The sequence below is a fragment of the Cornus florida genome, unplaced genomic scaffold, assembly GCF_030987335.1.
Source record: "Cornus florida cultivar Cherokee Brave unplaced genomic scaffold, ASM3098733v1 CherokeeBrave_3.0.0_Hap2_Chr10, whole genome shotgun sequence".
In the NCBI taxonomy this organism is placed as follows: Eukaryota; Viridiplantae; Streptophyta; class Magnoliopsida; order Cornales; family Cornaceae; genus Cornus; species Cornus florida.
In genome coordinates, this window is record NW_026775580.1 from 75,965,835 (window position 1) to 75,988,458 (window position 22,624).

The following is a 22,624-nucleotide window of genomic DNA, read 5'->3' on the forward strand; positions in this document are numbered from 1 at the left end:
ATAGTTCGCATTTGTAATATTGAACGTGATTGCGATGTAACGGATTTAAATAAATATTGGTATAAATCGATCAAATCAACTTATTTATAAAGATGTGTGATAGTATTATACCTTTAAAAAAAATGATACGAATCGAACGTTACGGTTAATCATGACTAAGACTTCATCTTTGTTTGTTCAAGGCTTTCCTTATTGCCTTTTGGAGGAAGCTCAGAAGGATTGTAATGAATGCTGCTTGGTGTTTTTTCCATAAGTTAATCATCTAATATGACTTGTTCTGAACACTATAAGTGGTATAGAAAATATATGACAAAAGAAAAGGAATTGTGGAGAAAATATTATCCACATGGAAAGGGTATTGACCATATATGTAGCGTTACCTGTATTATGACTCTTTATAAGTGATATTAGAGCAAATACTAGGCTAAGTAGTATAGACACAAACACGATACGATACGGATATGTCGATGCGTCAAATTTTTAAAAAGTAAGACACAAGTACAGCGCGGACACGACTATATATAAATATGAATTTTTATTTATATACATCTATTAAGTAATAGTATTAAAAACTTTAATTCATTTTTTATTTTTATACTAAGAATTGCTCCGATATGGTTTAAAAAATGAAATTATATCATTATTGTAATGATTTTTATATCATATATATCGTTATTCCACTGTTTTGTCATTATAATGTTTTTATTTTAAAGGAACAAGTAACATTTTATGTTTCACTTGTGATTATATATACAATGACATGTTTTCATATTATTTTCAAGATTAAAGTGTCGGCCTAAGTGTCTAAGAAGCTTCGGACATATATCCAAAGAGTGTCGGTGTACGATATGAATATGAAACGAGATGTCTCGTTCGTAAAAGTATTTGTGCTTTCTAGGCACTAATTTATTAATCTAGTATCACATCAAACAATTCCCCTATTTGAGTCCTTCTCTTGCCCCAACTTGGGTGGGCCACCTCACACCAACACAAGCCTAGCCCAATTTTTCACTATCTTGGGTTGAAAAATCTTAGCTATACTTAATTAGAATTAGTTTGAGGTGCTACCAACTCGGTCGAAGTTGAATGCTAATATTATTTTTCTACATTTTTAAAATTTTTAAAAATATATTACATATATAATATTCAAATTATAACCACTTTTTTTTTTTTTTAACTTTTGTTTAAATCTTAATTTATTATACGCTAACATTTTGGATAATTAAATTTATAAGAATTTGTTTATAATTTTTTCTAAAAAACTTGCATTAAGTAGTTTTTAAAAAAATTGTACTTAGGAGTAATCTAATTTGAAACTAAATAATGATTAATTTAAATTTTTAATTGATATTCTGAATTAACTTGATTTTCTTGCCCAAAATATTAACTTAAGTTTAAAATTTATAAATAAATTAACTTCGACTTAAATAATTAGAATTGAAGGTGAATTAAAATTAAACATTTTGTCTGTCAAGTTGAGGGGATACAATATAATTGGTATATCGAAATTCTCAATATTTTTAAGAGAGGAATCCAATACAAAGATACGGGCAAATTGGGATGAATGGGAGGTGAGACAAGAGTGGATGGAGATGGGATATGGTATGACGGATTATTTAATCGGGGACGGGATTAATTTATCCATGGATGATGGATTGGCAATATTATATAATAGGGTGATACAAGCAATGCAAGTAAACATTGTTTGAATCCACGTCGATATGCGCTGGTGAGTGCGCATTACGCCGTTACCGTCCTGCCTAAGCATCACATTAACCACGTTTATATATAGAGAGAGAAAACAAAGGATGGGAGAGAGGAGAGAGGAGAGAGGAGCCACCAGAGCTAGCGGGGATTACTAACTTTGTTCTTTTTCTCTTTCATGCAGAGAATCAGAAGGAATGAACATGAGCTCAACACCTTTCTTTCTCTCTCTAGAAATATCCACACCTTTCCGTGCTTCGCTCGCTTCAATCTGTTACTTCTCGTTGTCCGTTTGCTCTTTGAATCTGCGATTCACGTGAATGATGATGCTGTTTTGTTCCGTTTCGGTTTCTGATAAAGTTTAGACTCTGGATTGAGTGTGTCGTCGTCGTCTTCTTCTTTTACCTATTCGTACTGATTTGATGTGTTCGTAATCGTACCGCCATGGATGATACAGAGAGTTGCAGTAGTAGAGCGTCCGAATCGTCGCCGACTCAGAGCCGGAAGCGGAGGCAGAAGGTTGAGGTTTATCACGATGTTCTTCGAAGACTGAAGGATTCGAATAGTGAAGAGGCGAGTCAACCAGGTTTTGATGATGAGCTTTGGACTCACTTCAATCGACTTCCTGTTAGGTACTAAAACCCTAACTCTTTCTCGATTTTGTTTCTGAGTCTATAATTTTTATCTCCATTTAGTTGCCGATAGAACCGGGGAAAAATAGGATGGAAAAGAATTTGGAACTTTGATGATTTCATTCCAATTCTTTACTTTATGTTTCGCCGCGGTGGAAAAGTGACGGAAACAAGAAAGAAAACTCAAACTTTTTCTTTTTCTTTTTTCTATAGTTGTATACATAGCATATCCAATCACTCTTTTCATTTTATGCTTTACCTTCTGTTTGATCGCCGAGAGAATTGAGGAAGAAAGAATTTGCAAAAGGAATATTGAATTTAAAATTTGGCGTTCTTTGATTTCTAATAGAACTGAAGCTATTCCAATCTAGTACTCGCTGTTTGTAATCTTGTTTGGATAGGCATGTATCTATTGCTGGTTCTTTTTCCTTTCATATTGCTTATTGTAGTGATTGTATTTTGGCTATATTGAGATCTTTTAAATTTTACTCTAGTTATTATAGTTTGACAGGAATTTCAATTTAGTTTAGTTCCAAATGTGACTTTCGATTAGGTTTGGTAATACTGAGATGGTGATTACTGTGGTTGATTTCACTGAGTGATTTGACATTACTTATTATAGGTACGCACTGGATATGAATGTAGAGAGGGCTGAAGATGTTCTTATGCACAAGAAATTGTTGCATATTGCACATGACCCTGCTACCAGACCTGCCATTGAAGTCCGCCTTGTGCAGGTAAATTATGTGAGTTGCTGTCATTGATTCATTATAAGATCTCACACACATTCTAGTTCATTTTTTACTTGGGGTAGGTTCTTAGTGAGTGTTACTTTTGCAGGTTGAAATTATTTGAAATTTCTCAATTGTAACCTTGTCATCAGCTAGCCAACTTAGAAAGAAGGGCGTTCCTTTTTTCATTATCCTTCTTTAGTGCTTGAAATTTCGCTAGATTATACAGTTATATTTTTTTTTATTTTATCTTTTGGAATATTATTATTATTATTATTATTTGCTTAAGATGCCTCAATTCTTTTTGCAATCTCTTTACAGTTCAGAAGAACAACTTATTGATTACATTTTGAAGTAGGGATAGCTAAAATAAGCCACTTGCCTGCTATGAAACTTTTAATTATCAGACGAATTACAAAAATGAAAACAAAATTATTTATTTTATTAACTTAATTATTTTTGTTGGGGGAGGAGGCGGTTATATGTATTTTATGGTGGAAGTGGAGTTCCAGCTGGAAAGGGTAATTAAGCCCCAATTTACTTACATCGTCTAATGGATTTACCCCAGCTGAGCTGCTGCAATTTTGACTTTTGCTAAAATTGAGTTAACTTTACTCAAAATTATGAAATTCACAAACCTCAGGGCGTCCACCCTCTCAAGAAATTTACATTAGTTGATTGGATTTTCGACTATGTCTAAGTTTGAGAGCAGGGCCTCACATGATTATCATTGTCGCATGTTTATAATTAAGCCCCAATTTACTTACATCGTCTAATGGATTTACCCCAGCTGAGCTGCTGCAATTTTGACTTTTGCTAAATTTGAGTTTACTTTACTCAAAATTATGAAATTCACAAACCTCAGGGCGTCCGCCCTCTCAAGAAATTTACATTAGTTGATTGGATTTTCGACTATGTCTAAGTTTGGGAGCAGGGCCTCACATAATTATCATTGTCGCATGTTTATAAGATCAATCACGTTGTTAAGAAAAGTCATTTGCCATGCTTTATTTAGATTGAAATCAGAGTTTTGGGAGGATAGATTTAAATGATGGGTGGGATGCAACACAACAACAAAAGGTGGGTTGAAAGGTGCATATTGAGCATAGAGCCATTCGTCCTCTAATGGGTAGGGGTGCTATTTAGGGAAGTTTCCCCAAATGGTATTGTTTGTGTTGAATGAGATCCGATCCATCCCTCCGCGCCCGTGAAAGGTGTATAAGAGATATTTGTAACATATACAATTGTTTTTACACCCATGGGGTTCCAACAAGGATTCTCCAAAAAAAAACTTTTTGTTTTTTTTGGTAAGGTTAAAGTCTAGGGTCAATTCACTACTTGTCTTCCCACGTTTTCTCTTCCATCAAACTAACAATAGGAATAGAACATATTAGAATGAATGTGTTATCTTCACATAAAAAAATAAGTTCTACATTTTAAAAAGTGTATTAAAGATTTTCTGGTTCATAATTATTTGGACAAAGTTACCATTTATATTAATGATAGGCCTGATCACGGTTCGGATCGGTTCGGTTTGGGGGTAAAGATCAAGCCGAGCCGGTCCCCACGGATTGGTGAAAATTGAAACTGAACCGATTCGTGGGGGCCTTCAATCCGAACCAAACCAATCCGTGAAGTAACGGTCGGTTCGGATCGGTTTTCACGGATTGGGCTGATTGGGTTTTTCAAACAGATCCTCTTTCATACCCAAATCAACTTGATGTTCAATGGGTTATTGATTGGGGTTTTCATGATGTGTTAATTGAGGGATGCACATGTGGTGGCTAGTGGAGGTCAATTTCTGGCCGTCAATTGCAGTAGTTATAATAGATATATATATAATATAACATGGGTTGTCAATTTACAAAACAAAATTAAAATCATGTAAGGAGGAGAGGGCTTCAGCAATTGATTGAAGGCCAAAACACTCCCATCACTCTCACTGATGATTGTGAAAATTTAAGAAAAGCATACTCACTCTCACTCATAGTAATCAAACCCAGATTAAAATTTTTTTAGAGAGAGGAATATAAAAAAAAAAATTAATAAAAAAATAAAAAAATTAAAAGGGCTTTCTGGGATTTCATTGTGTGAAGAGCTTGAGGATCACAACATCCCCAAATGGGACTCTCCATCACCGGCGGCAAGCTGTTTTCATGTCCTTTCCCGATGAATTCCAGACATACTGGTAATCAAACAACAGTTAATGCATGCAATTAGTGGAAAACCATTACAAAAATTAATTTGTAAGAAGTAGATCAAGTTGAAGAAAAGAGGAGAATAAGAAAAAACAATTTACAAAAAATGTTCAGAGAAGAGGAGAATAAGAAGATCCATGCAAAAATCTTGTGAACTCACCGGAAAAGAGGTAGATCCAGTCGAAGAGGTCGCCGTTGCTTCGATACGCAGAGATCGCCGTTGCTTCGAATCTGGTGAACGATGGTTGAGAGGTGTTGGATTGAGAGGCGAAAGATTGGGAAGCGAGAGGAAGACAGAGGCGAAGAGTGTGAAGACTGAAGAGGGTGAAGAAAAGAGGCGCGACTGAAATGAGATAGGAGTAATGAATAGGCAAGGCTGAGTTAGGGTTAGGTTAACATTAAAAGAATAATGAATAAAGGAAAAAAAAAAAAAAGAAATACGGTATATTGTATATAAATATATATAATATTAATATATTATTTATTTAACGGTTCGGATTGGCAACGGTTCGGTTCGGATCGGTTTTTTCAGGGTCCAATCCGTTAACTGAACCGCGAACACCGGATTGCAAATTTTCCAAATCATCACCAAACAATGAGATTTGAAAACCGAACCGAACCATATGGATCGGATTGGTTCGGACCGGATTGACGGATTATTTGCTCACCCCTAATTAATGATGTGTTGAAAGAGAAAGAGAGAGAAAAAGAATATATGAAAACGTATATGTTATTGAGTGAGTAATACAATAATACAATGGTGTTTGTATAGGAGAAGCAACAGGAGTAGGTGAGTGGAGAACAAGTAAACCTTATACATGGTAATTCTATATATGGTAACGAGGGTAGGTGACAACTCATATAATACTACTGTACACGTGTGACAACTCATACAATACTAACTGTACAACACTCCCCCTCAAGCTGGAGAGTAAATGTCAATAACTCTCAGCTTGCTACATATGGAATTAACAGAATTCTTGGGAAGTGCCTTAGTGAAGATGTATGCCAGCTGTCTACCAGAAGGAACAAAAGGTGTAACAATCTCATTCGAGTCAACTTTAGATCGAATGAAATGGCAATTTATTTCAATGTGTTTAGTCCTCTCATGGTAGATTGGATTGCTAGCAATATGAATAGCTGCCTGATTGTCACAATGGAGAGGAATTGGGTATTGGACTGAAATCTCAAGTTCCTGTAAAAGAGTTTTCAACCAAGTAAGTTCACAGGTAGTGTGTGCCATGGCACGATACTCTACTTCAGCACTGGAATGTGCCACAACCGACTGTTTCTTACTCCTCCAAGTTACTAGATTTCCTTCTATGAAAGTGTAGTAACCCATGGTGGACCGTCGATCAGTAGAAGAACCGACCCAATCTGCATCTGTGTATCCCTCAATCCAAAGATGTCTAGAAGATCGATAAAGCAGACCACGTCCCGGAGCACCCTTGAGATACTTCAAGATGCTTACAACTGCCTCCATGTGAGGTACCCGAGGACTGGTTATGAACTGACTCACAACACTGACTGCATAGGAGATGTCTGGATGAGTGATTGTGAGATAAATAAGTTTACCTACAAGTCTCCAATACATCTCTGGATCATCGAGTGGGTCACCATCATCCACCTTAAGTTTTACATTAGTCTCCATAGGTGTAGCTACAGGTTTCGAACCAAGATATCCAGTTTCTGTAAGAGATCAAGAGTATACTTCCGCTGAGAAAGACTAATGCCTTGCGTCGACCGAGCCACCTTAATTCCTAGAAAATACCGAAGTTTGCCCAAATCCTTAGTAAGGAAGCTAGAACTCAAGTGATGGATTAGAACTTGTATTCTTTGTCACTGCTGGTGATAACGATATCATCTACATACACTACAAGAATCATAATACTATGTTTCGTTTTCTTAAAAAAAAGAGAGTGGTCAGCCTGGCTTTTGGTCATACCATGAGCTACCACTGCTTTATTAAACTTATCAAACCATGCACGAGGGGACTGTTTGAGGTCATAGATAGACTTCTTGAGATGACACACACCCTCCCTCTTATACTCAAACCCAGGTGGCTGAGTCATATAGGCTGTCTCAATAAGGTCACCATGCAGAAAGGCATTTTTAACATCAAGTTGATGAAGTGGTCAATCTAGATTAGTTGCAAGAGAGATTATCACACGAACATAATTCAGTTTGGCCACAGGAGAGAACGTCTCAGTATAATCAAGGCCACAAGTCTGAGTGTAGCCTTTAGCAACAAGTCGAGCTTTGAGACGGTCAATAATACCATCAAGCTTCTATTTAACAGTGAAAACCCAGACAACCAACAACCTAAGTATCAGCAGGCTTAGGAACAAGGTCCCAAGTATGATTCAATTTTAAAGCGTTTATTTCTTCTTCCATAGCTTTCCTCCACCCTAGATGAGAAAGTGCCACCCTGTAGGACTTAGGAAGAGCAATAGAGGATAATGACAAAGAAAAAGCTTGAAAGGAGGAGGACAATTTATTATACGATACAAAATTGGAGATAGGGTGATTGGTACAAGACCGTTTACCTTTCCGAACAACAATAGGTCGATCAAGATCAGAGTCCACAGGGATGGAAGAACAGGCGTTGAAGCGACTGGTGGAAGTGGCAAGGCTTGGTCTACTACTTCAGTCGTTGGAACATGATTAACTACTTTTTTTTTACGATGAGCATAGACACGTAGAGCTGGTGGGATGTCAGAATAAAAAACTGAAGTTGGAAGAACAAAGTCTTCCAGACGACTGCCTCCCTGGGAATAATAAGGAACATCTTCAAAGAAAGTTACATCTGCACACAAATTGTTTACGAAGAGTTAGACTGTAACATTTATATCCCTTTTGAGTGTGAGAATAACCTAAGAAAATACATTTGTGAGCACGAGGATCAAGTTTGTCTTGTCCCGGACTTAGATTATGAACAAAACAGACACACCCAAACACCTTTGGAGGAATGGAAAAAGGGTTTTTGTCAGAAAACTCCCAAACACCTTTGGAGGAATGGAAAAAGGGTTTTTGTCATAAAACATCATTTGAAAGGGTGATTTTCCTTGAAGGACTCTAGAAGGCATGCAGTTTAAAAGATAAGTAGCAACCAGAACTGCATTTGCCTAAAAATGTTTTGGAACGTGCATTTGAATTATTAAGGCACTAGTGATAGCTAGGGGTGGGCCATTCTTCCGTTCAGTAACTTCATTTTGTTGCGGGGTATCAACATAAGATGTTTGATGGATATGCCCCTCGATTCGAGAAACTTTTAAAAAACATTAAGTTTATATTCAAAGGCATTGTAAGTTCTAACAACAAGTATTTTTGCATCAAACCGATTTTGAATTTCAACATCTTAAACTCAAGTTAAACGTGAATAATCATCAATAAATGATACAAAATAACGAGCACCAAATAAACTAGTAGTACGAGCTGGTCCCCAAATATCCGAATGTACTAACTCAAAAGGTTTTAAAATTTTATTATCAAAACGAGACTTAAAAGTAGCCTGATGATGTTTACTAAGTTCGCAAGTAGTATAATTAAACTTAGAAATCAACTAAAGAGGGAATCAAGCCTTGAAGACTATTTGAAGAGGGATGTCCAAGGCGGCAATGCCACTGGTAAGCTGAAGAAGAGATGAAATGTAGAGCTGTCGGAGCAGTAGTTGGCTGGAAGTAGTAAAGAACATTATTCTCAAACCCCCCACCAATTGTCTTCTTCGTCTTGAGATCCTTAAAGACACAACGGGAAGGAGAAAAAGTAACTGAGCAATTTAAATCTAATATGATTTTGCAAATTGCTAATAAATTGAATGAAAATTGAGGGATATATAAAACTGATAAAAAAGTGAGACCTGAAGTGTGGAAGGTACCAATTCCATGAACAGGTGATTTGGCACCATTCGCTATAGTAACAATCGATGGTGAGAAAACATGAGAAATATCAGAAAGAAGAGATGGGTTGCCTGCCATGTGATCGGATGTCCCTGAATCAATGATCCAAGGTGTAGAAGATGAAGCATGGAGACACGTATTACCTGAAGTAATGATAGTAGCGATGGAGGAGGGCTGATTTGCAGGCTCAAGCTTTACCAGAGAATCATATTCGGCTTTGGAGAGAGTGACTTGTTCATTTGCAGGAGCGGGAATAGTCTCCTCTGAAACCGAAGCTTGATTAGCCCAAGTTGGCTTGCCATGAACACAATGAGTACACTTCTTGCTGCCGCGACCCCCTCTGCTGCCACGAGTACCACGGCCTGGGTTGGAAGGACCTCTGCCCCCTCGTCCTCCACGGAAAGTATCATGTCGCTCAGTAGGAACAACAAGAGTAGAGTGGTTGTCCTTCTCTATCAAGGGCATGAATAGATGCTCTTCGAACTCGAGCAAAAGTCTCACTTGCTCTGGGTATGCCAGACAAAATTTGCGAACTGATCGGAGTGAGTTCGGGTTTAAGTTCAGATAAAAATTTTGCCACCAAAAAATCCTCCCTGCGCCCTTTTTGTTGTTCTATGTCTGTAGTCAGTGATTGGTAGACATTCAATTTTTCCCACATGCCCTTCAGTTCTGAGTAATAATCTTCAACTAAACGTTCTCCCTGATGGAGATTAAAAATATCCTGATACAACTGATAAATACGAGAAAAATTCTTCTTTGAAGAATACATGTCCTTTAGATTTTCCTAGATATCTTTGGCAGATTCTAGGAATGACACGTTATTGAAGATATCAGGCTCCAAGCTGTTTCATAATCTGAGCATCTTCTTTCTCCCAAGCCTCAATAATCTTTTCATCACTGGTGGGTTTGGTTGATTTAAGATAAAACAGTTTTTCTTGAGCCCGTAAGAACACTTCTACGGCTCGAGACCATTGAAGGATGTTCGAGCCTTTTAGTTTGGTGCTGGTGATTGACCCAAGAAGATGGGATTCCTTAGTATCCATTATAAGAGCTACCGAACAAATGAGATATAGTAGCGAGCGGGATCCGAGATAAGAGAACCAAGATCTAGCCGAGAGGCCCGAGATGAACCCGAGAGAAATTATCGAGGAGAGAGCCGAGGAGGGATCCGAGAGAGATTGCCGAGACGAGAACTGAGATCACCGAGGAGAGATTGCCGAGAAGAGATTGCTGAGAGAAAGCCGAGATGGAATCAAGATCAAAGAGTCTGAATAAGACTAAAAAAAATATAAAATTTAAAGAGGGATCGATTTCCGCTCTGATACGATGTTGAGAGAGAGAGAGAGAGAGAAAGAGAATATATGAAAACGTATATGTTATTGAGTAAGTAATACAATAATGCAATAGTGTTTATATAGGAGATGCTACGGGAGTAGGTGAGTGGAGAATAAGTAAACCCTATGCATGGTAATTCTATATATGGAATGAGGGGTAGGTGACAACTCATACAATACTAACTGTACATGTGTGACAACTCATACAATATTGTACAACAGGGATTAGACTTTATTTTTACTGATTTTCTCTTTATATTCCATGGAATGCATTTGAATGTGCATATTCTTATTGTTCCGTGGCTTGACTTATGATTTATTAGCATAATTCATGAGGACTAATATTGGTTATTGTTATTTATATTATCTAAGCACATTGTTCTGCAATCAGTTTGGTTTTCATTTTTTTCCACATTGCGAGGATGGATTTGAATTAAAGCATTGGAGGTTCATTAAAACCTAAAAGTTATACATTTTTGGTCTTGGTAATGTAAAATATATACTTGTAACTTTTTTTCGTGTAGGAACAACTTGATATTTTTATTTCTTTTTCGAGCCAGTTGATTTTTCTGATAAACTTCCTGCTGGATTGCATGGATGCTGAAGCTGTCTTTTTCTGTTTCTTGTTTAACATTGCCTTGTTCATCCATATTCAATTGTTGGAAATTGATATCACTTTTCTTTACTGGTCCTTCGATTAGGCCCATAACTTCTTTACTCGGTCAAAAACATCCGGGCAATTTCTCACTTTGTGCAGGTTCCCTCTGTCTCTGATGGGAATTGTGGCGATTCTGTTCATTCCAGCTTTACAGAAAGAGTGGATGCTCGAAATTCTGATAATCCTGACAGGCAAAGGCATGATTATATGAATATTTATCCAAAACTACCTTTTTTGTCTTGCTACTATCGATTTCTGATACAGAGTATATCTAAAGAATATTAGGTAAATATTTCACTTTTTTTAATTTTCAGTATTCATCCACCACCTGCCTTTGGGTTGTCACCATGTCTTGAACTTGCACGCGAAGCCAACAAATCCCATGTTCTTCAAGATGGAGTCAGTCCTATGGGTGCCAATCTGCACTTATTTCGGTAAATACTTCTGAGAGGTCTGCACCTGATTGAGCTTTACTTTAAAAAATTTATGATGTCCTTAAACATTATAGTCTTTTAAACATTTAAAACTGTCATTACATTGAACTTAGAGATTCAGATTAGTAGACAGTTGAAAAAAAAGGAATTTACCAAGGGCGTTGTAGCCTAGTGGTATCTCCTCTCCTCTACCTCCCAAAGTGGATGGTGAGGGTTCAAGTCCCCATAGGGGCAAATGGGTGCTTGAGTTTCTTGCGAAGGAAAAAAAAAAGGAATTTGTGCTGCTGCTTAAGAATAATATCTGATGTGTTTACCGATCTCTATAATTCTTTAGAATAGATGGAGGATGCAGTAATGCTGGTTTAAAAACTATAATTACTCAATACGCAAGGGGAGCTGAAGCACTAAATTGATGGTGCTTAGTGGAGCAAAGCTATGGGATTGCCACCCCCCAAAGGGGGGCCATAACAGCATTCAGTGATGCTTCATCTAACAACGACCACTGCTTCCCTTGGGAGCATTGTGTCAGAGCCCTTGAAGTGCATCATTGAAGAACAGAGAAGCAATGAATAGATATGTTTCTTTTTTAAAAGGGATAAAAGACCTAAACAAATTGGATAGTTAGTGAGTTGGTATCCTATGTGAAAAGGCATTATTGTGATTGTGGACCATAACACACTGGCATACGTAAGGGCTAGAAGAAAACAATATGATAAATATGTGTGTTTTCCCTGACAGTTGCAGAGAAGGTAAGTTTCGCAATAAAACATAACATACATACAATGCCATGGCATGTATGATGCACAAGAACATCTGACGACATTTGACACCCACATGGTCTAAGCGTGGTAGAAACGAAATGGTTACCAAGTTTTTCAGAGTAGATTGTAGAATAAAGGTTTTCAGATTCCATTCCCCTTATCAATAGGATTGTGAATTTGACAAAATTTGTGGTAGATCCTGTATGATGATAGCAATAAACATGTCACAATGCTAAGGAATCTGTCCTGATTTTCGTAAAGAATCATTGACTTTATTGTTTGGTGCTTCATGCTTAATGTGGGCATTGGGAGATTCATATCTCATTCTATACCAGAGGCTATATGCTTCACTAGAGATTCAAACCTATCTCTCATTTGATACTACGTCATAGGCTTCCACTATGACAGAAGTGTTATATTGTCATATAGCGTACTCTTTTTTTTTTGATAAATAATCATATAGCGTACTTTAAATGATCATTTTACACAATTATCTATTACATCTTAGTTGCTAGTCCCCAACCTTTTTTTTTTTTTGAAATAAGCATTTATTTTTCTTGCACACGAATCATTTTTATCTAAGAAGTCATTTCGAAGTCCTCACCAAATTCTTTCCTAATATTAACTTTTCATCAACCTGAGCAATTTGAACTACTTTTGGTGCCTAAATTATGCTTAAATCTTGAATACGCCATTATTTTCAAACCCCATTCCTGGAGTTATTCATACGAGATGCTCCACCAGTTCCTCACCAATCACATGTACTTAAATCTATCATTAATTGTTCTTATCTCTGATGAGTCTTATGATTTTTTTACCTTTTATCAGCAGTGTACTTATATCTTTATTTGGTGTGAATGAAAAATAATTTTTTCATAAAATCTGTAATAGTCTTGAATCACATTGATTTCTTTAATTGCTGAATGACCCTGTGGAGTCTTCATCAGTGACATATTAATAATTTCAAACTACTGCAGGTCTTTGCATAAAATTACGGTTTCAAAAAATGACAAATCAAACTCCTCAGTCATGTGAATCCATCTTATCAAAGAAGCTATTTTGACCAAATTTGTTCCTACAATTAGCATTATTAGCTTGTCTTTTTTCATCTACCTGAGGATTTTGAACTACTTTTGATGCCTAATTGTGCTTATATCTTGAATATGATATCATGTTCAGATCTCATACCTCAGATATTCATACTAGATGTTCCACCAATTACTCACCAATTACATGTACTTAAATCTATCATTAATTCTTTTTATTGCTTAAGAGTAATGATTTTTATACCTTTTATCACTGGTATACTTGTATCTTTATTTGATGCAAATGAAAATTATTTTTTCATAATATCTCTAATAGTCATGAATCATGTTGATTTCTTTAATTGCTGAATGATTCTATGGAGTCTTCATCAGGTGACATATTAATACTTTCAAACTACTGCAGGCACGAAATTACAATTTCAACAAATGACAAGCCAAAACTCCTGAGTCAGGTAGCTGAATTTTGTTATATTCTAACATGTGAATCCTTTTGCATTGTTTCAAACTTTTGGTGGAAATTCTTTATATTCTAAAGACACGCACATTTTGCAGCATCGTAACTTTTCTCAGGATGCGTTTGTTTCATAGCTTAAGAACAGTTCCTACTCTTCCTAGGCATTTTTTACAGTATATACAATGCAGTCAGATATCCCCAGTTGTTTAGCTCGATCAGTATCTCCTATCACCCCATGAGGAGGTACACTGTTACAACAAACATAGCGAACCCAAGAAACACGACAGAAAATTAAGCGCACCACAAACAAAGAACACAAAGATTTGGTGTGGTTCGAAACATCGTGTCTACGTCCACGGTGAAGATCCAGTGAAAGTTTTCACTATCCGAAAAGCATGGGATAATAAGTTTCAGCCCTCAAACCCTAGCTCTCGCTGTCACTCTCTTTCTCTTTGATTTTTCAGTGTCTCTCATTATCCCTTCCAAATCCTAAACGCCCTAATATATTGGGCTACAAGAGAGTACTAAACAGGGTCCACGGCCTACAAGACAAAATGGGTCAAAACGGGTTGCAACATGACCCAGAACCAAATTCGGGCCACAACATCACAGGTTCATTCCAGTTGAGATATGGGCAAGTGAATAAAAATAAAAATAAAATAAAATAAAGAAGAGATGCTTTGCAGACACACGATGAACAATTATGATGCATATGATTTTCTAAATAAGTAATAAGGGGGGTTTTTATTTTAAAACAGGATATCATCTTTCTTATAATTATAACTATTAGTAGTTATTGAAGGCCTTCTCTAGTTTGTTACATAGATCTGCAGCTGCCTTGATCTGGTTAGAATCAGTTGCAATCTGAAAACAAACAAACAAACAAACAAACAAAAAATGAAGAAAAGAAAAGAAAGAAAGAAAAAAGAAGAAACAAAATGGAATGACCCTAAGGTTGTAATTCAATTGAATTTTTTTATTTTTTCTTTGTAAATTTTTTCATACGTGTATAATCAAGACCACAAGCATTTGAGACCTTACCCCTCCCCTCCTCATTTTTGGTTTTAATCTATCGTAGTATGGAAACTATAGAAAGCATGAATGGTTGTCCCTACGAAAAACCTTCTTCTCTAATTCCCAACTGAATGGCCATTCCCTTCTTCCAATTTATACCTGCTGCGTCATTCAAAGACAATTGTGATCAGTAACTTGCTGATATTTTATTTCTTTCATTTTTTATCTCATCATGTACAAATGTTGAAATAGTAATAAAAGAGCAACATTTTAAGTTTAGTACGATATTGCGTGGGCAAACAATTTTTTAAAGAGATGTAACTTCCATTATCTGCACTACTTTTATCTCATTTGAAGTTTTCTCTGATCATTTTGTAGCATGAAGCATTGTTGCCCCCTGTAGATGCAAAATTCTGTTGCGACTGGGAACTGTGCCCTCTCTGATTACTCCTCTTTTCTTTCTAGATACCACACCATTCCTGGTCGCAACGGAATCCTGCATCAACACCCCCTTACTGCCATCTTATAAAGTTTCCTTCTGGTAGTTACCTAAACAAAACAAAACAAAACAAAACGATAACTACCAAAACATTTGACAACCATCATTCGTAAGCATCTCGCCACTTCTTTATTTTTATTTATTCTCTCTCTCTCTCTCTCTCTCTCTCTCTTGATGATATCCTGCTTACATTCTGGGTATGACATTGCTTTTTTTGTTTTTGTTTTTTGAGTTATGTTATATAGGCCCAGCATTTCAGCTGAACTGTGGGCCTATCACATGGCAGCCGTAGGATGCAACAGAAATGGGACCCATGTGGTTGAAATGCTCCTAGTTCTTGATGTATGCATGTTGTGATCGGATCATCGGAGTATCATTTGCTTCACATATAGAAGCGCTTTTTATAAGAATATGAAGACCACATGGAATTCATACTGTAGTATTAGTCATGTAATTGAAAATAGTTCCCATGGCTCATTTGTAGTCTGAAGCCAAATTAAGTTTGTGATATTCTTTTTCGTATTTGAATTTTATGTATCACCCGCTCGCAACTTTGGATATCTTTTTCAGTCCTATTTGTTATCTAATGCTTCTCTAGCTAAAGATCCTAAATCTTAGAGAAACTATTATCTTGGAACTTTTCCTGATGTCCCTTTTTTAAGATTTCAACCATCGGGAGTTAAATCTTATAAGAATCTTATAGAGGTACCTCAATTTTGATACTTTTAACATGCTCCAATTCTATACATGTTTAATGCTCTCATCCTGGCATGTCTTTCTTACTATTCAAGCAAACTTTTAGATTGCCCTGAGAGATGACTTTACTGTAATTGGTGCTTCTCATTTGGCTTCTTTTTCTGAAAATCCATCTCTGAGTCTGTGATATATGACAAACTAATTTGCACTATCTATAAGAAGTCTAATTGTGATAATGTTCCTCATTCTACTTGTTAAATATCCTTAGTTTTAAATTTTCAGTTGACTTCGTTGCTTTCTGAGATTGGGTTGAACATTCAAGAGGCACATGCTTTTTCCACTATAGATGGTTACTCCTTGGACGTTTTTGTTGTTGATGGTTGGGCAAATGAGGTACTTCTTTCTCTTACCCTTCCTTTTAAAGAAAACACTAGTGGACCCTGGTAACTGGATGCATCTAATATGCTGGCAAAATCATGTTCATGTCTCAGTACTTGGTTGCCTTTTAACACAGTCCTCTTTATGATGTGTAGTGAAATTCGATGAGAGAGAACTTAAATCGTCAAACATACTGACTATTTCTATCTTCTAAATGGTTTGGAAGTTTTTCTTATTGTTAATTGTATTTTGAAAATTCCTGTCAACTGTGGTTCAGAATGCATATAAAGCCTGATATTTCAGAGGAATGTGAACAAGGAAAGTACTTGCTGATTCATTAAGAAAGTGAGATTCTTCCTTCAATATATTAGAGCATCTTTTGAATGTATATGCTATAGGCTAATGGTCATTACCCAGAGCTGATCCTGTCTATGCTGGGAGGGGTATACTGGAAATGTTATCTTTAGCATTATTTTATACAAGGTGGCTGCATGTTTTGATGTGTTTGAGCGTAGGAGATCGTTGTAGCCAGTCCTTTCATAAACGGTACAAAAACTTGAAAAATATAAATGTGGAATATTGCCAGACTAATTTGCACAGATATTATTAACATTTTGGATAATCTGGTATAACTACTTTTGGTTCTTCACATAGAGTTGGAATATGGTGTATATTTTATGGTACAATTAGCACTACACTTGAAGGGTATTCTGGTACCAAGTCCCTCTGCGGAAATTCAGTCATTACACTTTAACATCCATGTATTGTCAGTCACCTTTTTAAATTAAATAGCATAAGAATTGTTGCTTAGTCTGTTACCACTTAGTTGGGATTTTGAATGCACATGTATTTCTGTCTTGGTTTGCAATTTTTTAAAAACCGAAACAAGTTAAAAAGAACATTATTTAGGTAATTGTAGATGAAGTGACTATTATATAGAGAAGTGCATAACTAGTTCCAAAGGTGAAATGAAAGAGAACCTTACATTGCAATATACATTGCACTATTGCAGTACTGTAAAATTATGCTTTTGAGGTTCCCAGACCATTCCTTCCCGCTTCTTCATTCTTTGATTGCTTTCAATCCCCTGATGTTACGAGCTCCTTAATTTATTGCACATCTTTTCTCTTGCTTATTTTTCCTTTGCTAAATTATTCAATTTCTACTATTGTGTGATTGATATCTGTACTTTTATGAGCTCCTTAATTGTTTATTGCACATTGGTTATGAACTCTCAATTTTAAATTTTTGAATGCTTTAAAAAATCTTGACTGATTCACTTTTGCGCTGGAACTTTTTAGGAAACTGAGCAGCTTAAAAATGTATTGGTAAAGGAAATCCCAAAGGTTGAGGTAGCTGGTCGACATGCTACTTGTCAATTATAATTTATAATTTGCAATGCATTTACTTACATCGTATTTTTGAAGTGCATTGCAGAAGCTGTCTTGGTTGCACCGTCAATTCTCTTCTTCTGGGGAGTTGGGGCAAAGTGGGAACAAACTTATTTCTAACCAAGTAAGCATACCCAATGATGGGATTGATGATTGGGAACTTGATGCTGAGCTGTTGAAATTTGAACACAAAATTGCTGCTGGATCATATGGCGAGTTGTGAGTTTTACTATTTCTTACATCATCAGTCTGATCGTCTATCGGTGCTTGTTCAATAGTATGTTTTAATTGGCACAGGTATAAAGGTACCTTCCATAGTCAGGATGTGGCTATCAAGGTCCTCAAGGCTGAGTATATGAATGAGGATGTACGAAAAGATTTTGCTCAAGAAGTCTATATATTGAGGTTTGTTACATTTTATACTTCTGATTCCTTTCAACTCTGCTATACCTTTTTAAAGTTAACAAACTACTTATCAGTATAGGTTTTATAGCAGTGTTAATTTTTTCTAAAATTGAGCTTGCTTTTTGGTCTGTCAGTGATATCCACTTACATGTCTCAGATTTTCTTTATCGTGGATGTGTGGTACAGTTGCATTTCCTTCAGATAGTATTGGTTGTCTTCCGGAACAAATGGACCAGGGCATATAAGTAACAGTACTATTGCAAATAAACATCTGAAGAAGAATCATATGATGTTAATGTTCCATATTGATGTCCATTATAGTATGGCAAACTGCATCCACCATGAAATATGTGATTTTGCCCCCCATTACCATTCAGTTCACTTGTAATGCAAGATGACACCAATTGATTATTGACAATTGGTTTTGTAATTTTTTTTATTTTATTTTTTATCAGACTTTAGTGACACAATTTATGAAATATGAAAAAGGCACTGACTTAAGTTATTAATGCACTATTTCTTGAGAATGCATATGTTATTGTTATCTGGAAGATGATAAGCTTTGACCATGGTGGTTAATATATTAAATTAAGACAAAATATTACTGGTGGAATGCTGGAACCACGTGAAAGTCTCTTCAAGTTTCCAATGAATACTTTATGTCCAGTCAGATAGATTTTGTAATACTTTTTGGCTGTGCCATGCTTTGTCTTTCCTTTCAATTATGCCCTTAATGGCTGTATCCCTTTCTTGTTTTGCCCTTAATGGTTGTATGCCTTCATTATTTTACTTTTTTTCTTGAGTTTATAGAAGAAATGTTTCCCTTTTCCTCTTGTATAACTTTTTCCTCTTTTCTATAAAATTACTTTTTATCTCTTGTAAATAAAAAATTACATTGTTCCTGTATTGCATCTACAAAAATATTTACCTTGATATGTTCATTGCATAATAAAATGTCGGTACCTGTATAATGTTAATATTTATGGAATGTTAAACATCTGTCTGCATCATTCTGTTAATTTTTCCGCCTCTGTGAAATCTTTTGTTGAACTTTCAGGAAAGTTCGGCACAAGAATGTTGTGCAATTTATTGGTGCGTGCACGAGACCTCCAATCCTATGTATCGTGACTGGTAATTTTAAATTACCATATTTTTTTTTTAGTAATTTGAGCTGTTCATTTCCCTGTTCTTTGTGGATTATCTTTCGTGACTTTTAATTTCAAATAGAGTGTTGCTTGTTTGTTCACTTGTCTATTTTGCTTGTTGCTTTTTATTTCAGAATTCATGCCTGGTGGAAGTGTTTATGACTACTTGCACAAACAAAAGGGCATCTTCAAGCTCCCAGCTTTAGTCAAAGTAGCAATTGATGTTTCAAAAGGAATGAACTATTTGCACCAGAATAATATAATACACAGGGACCTTAAGGCTGCCAATCTTTTAATGGATGAAAATGAAGTAAGAAATTCCAGGTCTCCTGCGTATGTCTTTGTTTTTTGTTATCTGGATATTGACTTATTTTATCTATTACTGTTAGTTAGATTTACTTCTTGGTGAATAAGTTGCAATTCTTACACCCATCACTATCAGTAAAAGCTTAAGCTTATAGAGAGGGTGCAACTTTAATATTTATACCTTCAACACGCCCCCTCACGTGTGGTCTTCTTTTTGGTCCTACGCGTGTTTTTCAAATTTTAATTAGGGTGACGGTGAGATTTGAACTTGAGACCTTTGGCTCTGATACCATGTTAACTACCCATCTACTCTAAAAGCTTAAGCTAATAGAGAGGGTGCAACTTTAATATATATATCTTTCAGAACATTATGCATACTGAATATCTCATTGGTCAGATATCAATATCCCTACGATCCATGTGCTCACCTTTTGTTTTAGAAGACATTACAACAAAACTCTAATATTGGGAGTGGAACATTGATGGAACAGATCATGATATCTGATTAATTAGATATTTGGCCAGCATGATGATCCATTGTGAGAGGCTTGGAAAATGTAGGTCCCACAGAGAAGTTATCGAGGGTGTGTACATCGGGGTTTATCCCGACTCTGATTATTTTTAAATTGCATATAGTAGGTGCCCACGATCAGCATGGCATTTTTATTGTAAATGTTATTGCATTTAAACCTGTCTGTTCTGCTTTTTTCAGACAGACGGGCTTTAGATATTATTTTGTGTGCTTTTCTTGTCTATTTCAAATGCATGTTTGGGATAAGAGGAGTTATTGTTGGTCCAAACAGATTAAGAGATTCCATAATTTAATGCTAAGAATAGCTAGGATTTTCAGAAGAAGATGCTATTCGTTTCCATAATATTGAAAAATTCAAGTGGCTGAAGCTGAAGTTTCTCTGTAGTATTAATTGCTATTTTCATCTTGCATGTTTTTTTAACATAACCTTTGTTACTTCTTGTTTTCCTACGAATATTATTTTATTATGGCATTGTGTAATGGCATGTTTTATTGATAATAGCACTATCAAGTTTACATGTGATACCTTCCATGCATAGCTTCTCATGCTAGTTCTAGTTTTCAGTCTCTATAAAATATCCAATGCCCCGTCTGACAGGTTGTTAAGGTTGCTGATTTTGGTGTTGCCAGAGTGCAATCTCAAAATGGAGTGATGACTGCAGAAACTGGAACATATCGTTGGATGGCTCCAGAGGTTGCTGTTCTGCAAAAGCTTTTGTATTTGACTCATTTTTTACTAATTCAAATCTAGATTCCCTGCCAGTTTTAAAGCCCCACTTAATTCAAATAGCAACCCGAGATTGTGAATCCCATTTGAATTATAAAAATATCGTCGTTGAGTATACAAAGTAACTTACCCCCATCTGACATTTGCTTATTTTGTTTTGATGCTTGAAAGGTTATTGAACACAAACCATATGATCACAAGGCTGATGTTTTCAGTTTCGGAATTGTACTTTGGGAGCTGCTAACAGGAAAGGTTCAATCACTTGCAACTCATTTTTCTCTTTGGTTAGAAGTTATGAAGAATATATTTTTTTTCCTCGAACTAGAATGCATTGTTCTGTTATGTATCATTTTACATCTGTGTGCCACTTTTATTAGGTTACAGTTGCACATACTTGACCATGCAATAATCTGACGACCTATTTTGACTGATATGCCAGATTCCTCACGAAAATTTAACCCCATTACAAGCGGCGGTTGGCGTTGTCCAAAAGGTAACAGTGGAAGACTCGTAAATCTTTTTTCCCCCTTTATGTAACATGTAATGTAGGATTGAGTACTCTAGTTTTACTCATGAATTAAAAAATTGTTTCTAGGCAGTTAAACAGCAGGACAAATTTCATGGTTAGTGCTTGTAAAGGACAGTTAGTTAAACATTCTAATTTACTCAATTGAGGGTTAGGTTCGAGGGAATTAAGAAATAAAGGACATATCTAAACAGTTTTACATAAATACACTTCTTTGAAGGTTGAGGTCAGAAGGATGTAGCTTTTTTTCCACGAGGGGTGATGGATTAAAATTTCTTTCCCAAAGTAGTACATATTTTTATTTCTTTCATGGAATGTTGTAGGTGTCTCTTTTCCTTTGGGGGTTAGCTTTTTAACTGTTCTAAGTGACATGAAATTCAGGGTTTGAGGCCTAAGATACCGAGGGACACTCATCCGGAGATTGTGGAATTGCTCGAGAGATGTTGGCAGCAAGATCCATCTTTGAGACCAGAATTTTCCGAGATAATAGAGATCTTGCAGCAGATGGCCAAGAAGGTATAGAAAATTTGTGTGACATTTCTCACTTGTACGTAATTTACCAATAAATTTACTTCATTTTTACTTTGAATAGGTCGCAGAATAAGAAAAGACTGGTGATAGGAGAAATTTGCATACTCCCAGATGGGTGAACAGTAGCCACCGAAGAGAAAGAGAGTAACGATTCTGTATGATGTTTTGTATCATTTGTTGTTTCCTTTTGTATAAATATCATTTGTTGTTTCCTTTCGCAGCCTTCTACTTTATCATGAAGATATTCTATTTTGATCATGTGTATCTTGGATGGTGTAATTGGGTACGAGAAGCCAAGGCTCAAATGTCAAAAAGTAACATAATTTTGTTAGTCTTGGAGAGAACAAAAGATAGAGAATGTTTATATCCTTTGAGAAAGAGAAGTGAAATGAAAGGAAGGGAAATTTTTGGCTGGAGTTTTTTGTAAAGAAGGAAAAAAAAAAAAAAAAAAATGGAATGTGAAATTCGATAGTAGCTTCTTTTATTAGGAAGTTCATAGGAATAAATAAATAAATAATTCATTTGGTTACAGGAAGGTGAAAATGGTACATGTTATTTTATAAGGATTGGGGATGGTACAGGTGCTGGTCTAGCTCATTTTCGTTTTCCTTCTTTTCTTCCTA

The 22,624-nt window shown here is 35.9% G+C and overlaps 1 protein-coding gene across 3 annotated transcripts; it reads left to right on the forward strand.

Annotated features, from left to right (window-relative positions):
* Nucleotides 1–1,710: 1,710 nt before the first annotated feature.
* Nucleotides 1,711–22,332, forward strand: LOC132276051 (serine/threonine-protein kinase STY46-like). 3 transcript variants are annotated; one of them, XM_059777303.1, is made up of 16 exons: nt 1,711–2,336; nt 2,959–3,082; nt 11,256–11,353; nt 11,471–11,590; nt 13,801–13,849; nt 16,343–16,453; nt 17,740–17,784; nt 17,876–18,048; nt 18,127–18,234; nt 19,292–19,365; nt 19,514–19,689; nt 20,816–20,911; nt 21,116–21,196; nt 21,384–21,437; nt 21,852–21,986; nt 22,063–22,332. In XM_059777303.1, the coding sequence occupies exons 1-16, from the start codon at nt 2,149–2,151 to the stop codon at nt 22,072–22,074; spliced, it is 1,644 nt and encodes a 547-aa protein (XP_059633286.1). In that variant the 5' UTR covers nt 1,711–2,148; the 3' UTR covers nt 22,075–22,332. The 3 variants fall into 3 exon arrangements, with proteins under 3 accessions (XP_059633286.1, XP_059633285.1, XP_059633287.1); XM_059777302.1 differs by having other exon boundaries at nt 1,712–2,336; nt 17,740–17,790; XM_059777304.1 differs by having other exon boundaries at nt 1,713–2,336; nt 2,959–3,073; nt 17,740–17,790.
* Nucleotides 22,333–22,624: the final 292 nt, after the last annotated feature.

What these genes read in the sequence shown, in the direction of transcription:
- LOC132276051 (XM_059777302.1), top strand. Translation starts at nt 2,149, where the DNA reads ATGGATGATACAGAGAGTTGCAGTAGTAGAGCGTCCGAATCGTCGCCG. An exon ending in AGGAAATCCCAAAGGTTGAG is followed by an intron (nt 17,791 to 17,875) that starts GTAGCTGGTCGA and finishes AGTGCATTGCAG; the next exon opens with AAGCTGTCTTGGTTGCACCG. An exon ending in ATCGTTGGATGGCTCCAGAG is followed by an intron (nt 20,912 to 21,115) that starts GTTGCTGTTCTG and finishes GATGCTTGAAAG; the next exon opens with GTTATTGAACACAAACCATA.